Genomic DNA, 7,803 nt, shown 5'->3' with positions numbered 1-7,803 from the left:
AGCACGTATCAAGGAGAGGCCGATTTATCATTTAAATGGAATTTCTTACCGTATTTAGGATTGTACTAGAAGTAGGACTCCCCTACTATTTAAAAGGGATCTGATCATTTGTATGGATCATCATACTCACGTTACAAAGGCAATATATTATCTTTTAAGTTCTCAATATTTTGGTCACTTTGTTCATACATTCCGGCGAAATATTTACGTGATTTGGGGGCAACCTAGCTCAAGGATCAAAGCTATACATTTCATTTGGTTTGCTTTACTTATATTTGCAGTTAATTTCATTGTCAATTTACGTTTTCTCTTAATTTGTGTTAAGTAAATCACGTGTCCTTAAAACCACAGTATAAATTCAACTGTTATCCGTTTTTAGGGTTAACACAAATTAATAAAGGAAAATGTACAGTTAGCGCCTTCAGAGAGGAAAATAAGAAGGTCAAGTAACAAAAGGTCATTTACAATTATAGAAAAGAAAACATAACATGATTTACATAGCGATAAACAACAAATCTAGAAACTAAATCATCCTATTATAGAAAAGAAAACAAACCGTGATTTACACAACGATGACAAAGGTAAGTACGTGAACCATAACTCAAGAGTAATTGTCCCAACATAAAAGCATAGTTATACAGATCCTCATTATATAGAGCTTCCCCTTCTGTTGTTTCACCATTCTTTTTACCTTTTCAAATCTCAGCAGCTTCTTCATTCTTCCTCTAACTTTAATGATTTCTCTAACTAAAAATTTGCACTAAGAATTCACTAATTATAGCTACTCGATCAAAAACTCCAAAGGGACCTTCTATTTATAGTACATGAAGACATGACTTAACTTAATTGTATATATAGATAGATCCATCATATGCAAGAAGGAGATTGTACCAACAAAGGTTGTGATATAGTGGTAAATACTCCTTCAACTTTAATTAGAGGTTTCGATCGGGTTCGAGCCCTTGATATAGTGTCGTTTTTACTAGGGAATGCGTTACCCTCGATGTGGGATTTCGAGGCTCGAATCTGGATTTAATTGGGCCTAAATACGAGTACCTGGACACGGAATGGGAAACAGAAAAATGCAGACTAAATTTAGGTCAATATTAGAGTAGGGACACAGTGCACCCTGAGATATCTACATCTATACATATGTAGATAAATTTTGCCTGCCACTCATGATTGCCACCCGTGTTAACAGTTTTTAAGTTAACTTGATATATAACATCAAAACATTATCTTCTATGTGAAAAATTAGCCCCACATTCTCTGTCTTTTCATGAACACACCACTTGTTCTTCCTTAACTTGCAAAGGGACATTACATATAACTCAAAAGTTAGTATGATCAGAGCTTCCAAGACTGTCCCTATCCATGCAACATTAACTTCACATTACAAATTCTTTCATTTGTATACATAGTATAAACTATTTTTACAATATTAATGTAATGTAATGTAATATGTATTGAAATTGGTTGGCAGTCTCTAGACAAACCACTTGCTTTATTTAGTTTGTTTGGTACAATCATCTGGTATTCAGTACCCCACTAGCTCGACTAATCCGAATTCGTACTGCATACAGGAGCGTACCAATCTTAATGCAAGCAGTGTCATCCGATACCGCTTGGTCAAAAAGATTTACTAAATATAAATATACATAATATAAAAAAATAGAAAATAGTTAAATAAAGTGAAATTGACACCGCTTGACAACAAATGTGACTTAGCACCGTGGTTGAGCGCATCAAATCCTTAATGTTAGGTTGTGAGATCGAGCCGTGATGTTCTCTTATTTTTTGGAACTTTAAATCTATTATTTAAGAAAGATACAAGTTAGAAGGAGTCAAACTCTTGACCTCTTTTAGAAGGTATCAACTAAAACTTTAAGCTTTAAATCGCTATGGTGCCATATGCTCATCATAGGATATTATGAGTACACTTTAAAAACTGAGAATTTGTCGAGGCGAGTTGTAGTAATATATTTTGGGTTATGTTTTATTAATATAATTTGAATATATTTTTTAATACAATATTGTTTCAATTATTAGTTCATTTGTTTAATTCTTCAAAATTTTGACACCGCTCATAAAAAATTTCTCGTACGCCCCTGACTGTATAGGGCCGTTAAAGAACGAAGCATTCCCTGCCAAAGGTTTCTCTATTTCCAGGAGACCTTGGTAAAGGGCAATATTACAAAACCAAATAAAGTGAGTATTTACTTTTATGTTTCCGATTTTTTATACTTCTATAGCAGGACAGTTCCTCCAGGGTCGAGAAAAAACTTGAAATTCAACTGTAGGAGATTTTATTGAGTTTCAATCCATGATCATGAACATAGATGTCCCACTGGTATGCTAAAGCATGGCAGAGAAGTGCTAACTCCTTATCTTTAAGGCAAGAGGAATCAAAGATAAGATTTATAAAAAGACATCAAACCCTCTAAGTGGACCTATGAAAATGAAGTAGTTATCTCAAGTTAATGCATGATCAAAGCTGATTGATGGGACAAGAATCAAGATTAAATTTGGCCCTGTCCTTATGGACTAGTTTTGGATCAATATCTCAGTTATGAACACAGTTTGCAAGCTAAATTCATGTCTATTTCTGTAGGGTGTGACAGGCTATTAAAGGGACAACTATTTTCTAATAGTGGGAATGTTATGGCTTTATTGAACTCAAAGGAAAAGACCAGAGTGGTGGGGGGAAGTTTCCGATTAGCATGTAAATTGGGTGATTTGAGTGTTTAATAATGCAAGTGAAAGTGTTATGCTTGATTGTGATTAACTGAGACACCACAATCACAACATTCTCTTTTCAAGCATAGCCAAAAAGGTGAAGCAATTCAATAAGATGCAAACCACTTTGGGAAGGTATAAGCTGGTTGAGTCCTTTCTGGTAAAAAATCAGACAGCTCATATTGCCTTTATATTATTTAGGTGGCAAAATTAACTCATGAAAATATGATATATCTTATTTACTCAAGTTTAATAGAGTTGATCTGGCATATTTTTATGGAGGATCAATTTGGACACATCTCAACTCATCCCATTTAAAAGTTCAACTGATGTGGGCTAAATATGTAATTAAAATTGACCAGAAGAAAATATCAAAATATTATTTTTTCAAAAATAAGAATTTATTTGATATGTTAGATATAACCATAGTAAAAGAGAAAAAATAGTTTTGCTTGGTAATTAAATAAATTATAAGAAAATCAATAAAGGAATTAAAACTTGGTAAGAGTTAGAAGGTTTGGACTATATATGACCCACCGTTTAGCCGCTCTCACCCCAAGTGACTAGGGATATCAATGGATCTTTAAGAATCGACTAAACAGTTGTACCGTACCATACCGCACGGATCGATTATTAGTTTTTTTTAAATAAAAATATAGGTTTTTATATAGATTTATAACCGTAATAACTAGGATAGTTTTTAAATTTGATTAAAATAAATCGAAAAAATACCGAACCACATAGAATAAATTATATAAGAAAAATATAATTTATTCATTAAATTTAAAAATAACAAAGCATTAAATCTTTTTCTTTGGGTCTTGGGATTATGAAAACGGTTGCAAACCAACAAGTAATTAAAACTTAAAGTCTCAGCTCACAACCCTATTCTGCTACTCCTACTAAAACTAAATTAATTCTAACATATTGAGTAGCAAGCCATAAGGTATTCCAACAATTTTGAGAGCAAGTCAAATAGTATTGAATATCTTTCCTCTTATATGATTTGGATTTCTATTTATGGATACTTAATCTTCTAATAGACTCTATGCTTGAGTTACAATTTGATTAATATCTTTTCACTCATGTGATTCATATTTTTCTTATGTTTGCTTAATTTTTGTATGTTGTTGTAGATTAACAGTGAGATGAAAATATGTTTTGGCTATCCTTCATATTTTCTTGATTCATCGTCTTTTAAATAGTAAAAATATCTACATAGTTTTACTGAAGTCCTTTGTAAGTACGTATATTATCGTGTTCTAACTTTTATTAACGACTCTTAATTACATGACATTTTAAAAAAGTTCTAAAAATTAACCAAACTGTACCGATACTGAAGAGAAACTGAGATGATTGGGAGTGTTTCAATAATTCTAATTTTGATATATAAAATAAAGTAACGAAAAAACTAATATGGTATAAATTTTGTAAAATAACCGACCGAACCGAACCATTGACACACCTACAAGTGACCTTTTAACGTAAAATTTTATGAAGCGCCCTATTTAATTGTTGCCATTTAAACTGTACCCAGTTTTTTAAAATTATTTAAGTGGTATTCAGTATTTACAAACTTCAAACAAAGTCTCCTCCTCCTCCTCTTACTAGAGTTTCTATGCGTGAGAATAAGTGATATTCGACTTCTCATGAACCAAATTGAGAAGGAAAACGGCCGTAGAATACACTACACCCACTACTTATACGTGTGTGTTTATGTATGTCTAAATATTCAAGTTTAGTTTATATATTTATAACTTCAATTTGAAGGGCAAAGAGGGTAGCTGTACCCACGGGCGGACCCAGGGGCGGAAGGGGTTCGTCAAAAAATTATACTATATATACTAATGTATTCAGGTAAAATCGAGCTTGCCTAATTTTGTATGACTGACCGAAATCGGAGTGACAGATTAAGGCTCGACCTCGGTTATATCGGATCATAATACGGAGATGAATTAGTAAGCTCGTGGAACAATGGCCGATCAAGATTGATATTTGTCGCGATCGAGACCGAAGCGAGAAAGAGATCGAATGAGAACGAAGAAGCCTGCTAGGTCGAATAACAGAAAGCCGAGATAGCCGTGATCGGGCAAGGATTGTGGCGGAAACCTCGACACGTATCAAGACAAGACCGGATATTTAGACCATCATGGGATTTCCTTCTGTAGTTAGTATCGTACCATAAATAGGATTCCTCTTCTATATAAAGAGGGTCCTAATCATTTTATAAGCAGACACATTCTCGCAGATCAAAGCAATATATTACATCTTTTCTTTTAAGCTCTCTCAAGCTCTGCTGTTTGGTTCATACTTTTTAGCATACTTTGTTGTTCGAGGGCGATCTAGCTCGAGGGCCACAATTTTTTATCACATTGGTTTGCTTTATTTTATTGTTAATTTCTTACGTTAATTTTCACATTATCAGTTTGTACCGAGTGAAATCACATATCCTTAAAACCACTTATAAGTTTAATTGTTATCCAATTTTAAGGGTAAATAATTTGGCGCCCACCGTGGGGCTAAGGATAATAGTGATTGCCTGGTATTTTCGTAAAACACATTATTTTACGCTTGTTCTTTGAAGTGTCTTTGATTTCAGGATCAACATGTCAAACTCCCAAGTAGCACCTTCACATACTGACAACGGCCTTAGTCTTCATGGCGAGAACGAAAGCATAGCCGCCCTGGAAGTGGAGTACCTCTAGTTAACCTAGATGGAGCTCCGGCCGTGGGCCCAATCGACGTCACCTCCCATATTGCCATTAATGTGAATTTGGGCGTCGACCCTGAAAATAGCGTCCGCCGAGATGCTCGAACAGCCGATCAGAAAGCACAGAGCGGTGAAGAAGGCCGAATTAGCCTTCGAATGATATTCGAGACATTGCAGACTTAACAAGCTGCAATAGCACAACTCCAAAATTAGAATCGTGCGCCAAGTAGGATCGAGCTCGAGCCATCACCAGAAGTTGTTCATAGAGTCGAATCGGTGCCAAAGAAATCGAATGAAGGAGAATCGGAGACTAATCTCGCTATTGTAAAAATGCTCGAGGAACTGATGAAGCGAATCGAGACAGGGGAAAAGAAGATCGAGGAAAATGATAAGAAGGTGGAAACGTATAACTCCAGGGTCGACCAGATTCCGGGGGCACCACTGGTATTGAAAGGAATAGATTCCAAAAAGTTTGTCCAAAAACCTTTCCCCCTCGAGTGCAACTCCGAAGCTAATCCCAAAGAAGTTCCGTATGCCCGAGATCCCGAAGTATAACGGGACGACAGATCCAAACGAACACATCACCTCATATACGTGCGCCATTAAGGGAAATGACTTGGAAGATGATGAGATTGAATCCGTGTTGCTGAAGAAATTCGAAAAAACTCTATCAAAGGATGCTATGATATGGTATCATAATTTACCACCTAGCTTTGTTGATTTATTTGCTATGCTTGTAGATTCTTTTGTAATGGCACATGCCGGAGCCATTGAGGTTGCAACAAGAAAATCGAACCTATTCAAGGTAAGGCAGAGAGATAACGAGATGCTCTTGGATTTCATATCTCGGTTCCAAACGGAGAGAATGGATTTGCCGTCGATCACCGACGATTGGGTTGTTCAAGCCTTCACTCAAAGTCTCAACGATCGGAGTTCCATAGCTTCACAACAATTGAAACAGAATTTGATCGAATATCCAGCTCTCACTTGGGCCAATGTACATAATCGGTATCAGTCAAAGATCAGGGTCGAGGATGATCAACTGGGGCCCCAACTGGTTTGATTCATTCTACAGGCCCGTGGACAGAGTTAAAAGGGACTTCGACCGGGATACATGGTCGAACAGAGACCGATATCAGCCGTACGGTGGAGATCGAAGAAATAACGGGCCTGGATGCAACCCCGATCGGAATGACAGAAGGAATGATCTGGGACAGAGCTCCCGAGGGCTCACGAGCAAGAGTGGTTTCGATGGGGATGTCGGGTCCAAAGAAGCACCTCGATTGTCAGAATATAACTTCAGCGTAGATGCTTCCGCCATAGTATCAACCATTGGGCGTATGAAAGATACCAGGTGGCCTCGACCTCTGCAGACTGCTCCAGCCCAAAGAAACCCAAACCAAATATGCAAATATCATGGCACCCATGGCCATAAAACAAAAATATTGCAGACAACTAAGGGAGGAAGTAGCCCGATTGTTCAACGAGGGGCACCTTCGGCAATTCTTAAGTGATCAGGCAAAGAACCACTTCAAGAATAGAGATTCCAACAGACAGAACGAGCAAGAAGAACCGCAGAACGTGATTCACATTATCGTTGGAGGGGTCGATATTCCTCAAGGACCGGTATTTAAACGCACCAAAGTGATAATCACAAGGGAAAAGTGAACACGGGACTACTTATCGGAAGAGACTTTGTCTTTCAACGACGAGGATGCAAAAGGGATCGAGCAACCTCATAAGGACGCGCTGGTAGTATCTATCCTTATGAATAAAATTCAAGTTAAACATGTTTTGATTGATGCAGATAGCTCGACCAACATTATTCTATCGAGGGTTGTAGAACAACTCGGCCTACAATATCAAATTGTGCCCGCATCCCGAGTACTTAACAGCTTCAACATGCGAAACCACCAAAGGTGAGATTATTTTGCCAGTGAACCTGGCCAGGACCATCCAGGAAACAAAGTTCCACATAATCGAGGGTGATATGAGGTACAGCGCCCTGCTCGGAATGCCTTGGATCCACACCATGAGGGCAGTACCCTCGACCCTTCACCAAGTTCTGAAGTTCCCAACATCGGAGGGAATCAAAATAGTGTACGGGGAGCAACCTGGCGCTAAAGAGATGTTTGCAATTGATGAGGTAATACCAGTATCGGCACTATCATCAGCAAAGGGATCAAATTCAAAGGGAAAGTAGGAAGTCAAATAGCAACCACAGTCACCATCCTCGGCCCAATTGGATGAGCAGGGAACTTTCGAGGATGATGACTATATGATACCCTGAACCTTCATAATCCCCGATGATTCTGACGCAACAAAGTCAACGGTCGAAGAGGTGGAACAAATCATAC

General features: G+C 37.4%; 1 protein-coding gene across 1 annotated transcript; it reads right to left on the bottom strand.

The window, feature by feature from the left end:
* Positions 1-456: 456 nt before the first annotated feature.
* On the bottom strand, positions 457-7,402 carry LOC109206553. The gene is made up of 2 exons (XM_019369383.1): positions 7,353-7,402; positions 457-719 (listed from the first exon to the last, which is right to left on the bottom strand). Exons 1-2 carry the CDS (start codon positions 7,400-7,402, stop codon positions 602-604), a joined length of 168 nt encoding a protein of 55 aa, XP_019224928.1. The 3' UTR covers positions 457-601.
* Between the last annotated feature and the right edge of the window lie 401 nt (positions 7,403-7,803).

The sequence above is a fragment of the Nicotiana attenuata genome, unplaced genomic scaffold (genome assembly GCF_001879085.1).
Source record: "Nicotiana attenuata strain UT unplaced genomic scaffold, NIATTr2, whole genome shotgun sequence".
Taxonomy (NCBI): Eukaryota; Viridiplantae; Streptophyta; class Magnoliopsida; order Solanales; family Solanaceae; genus Nicotiana; species Nicotiana attenuata.
This window is presented reverse-complemented; position numbering and strand designations above follow the sequence as displayed.

Bases quoted from the DNA above. Each gene is read 5' to 3' on its own strand.
- LOC109206553 (XM_019369383.1), bottom strand. From the start codon at position 7,402: ATGGTCCTGGCCAGGTTCACTGGCAAAATAATCTCACCTTTGGTGGTT. The intron at 720-7,352 runs GCATGTTGAAGC...AGTTAGAGGAAG, and splicing joins ATCTCACCTTTGGTGGTTTC to AATGAAGAAGCTGCTGAGAT.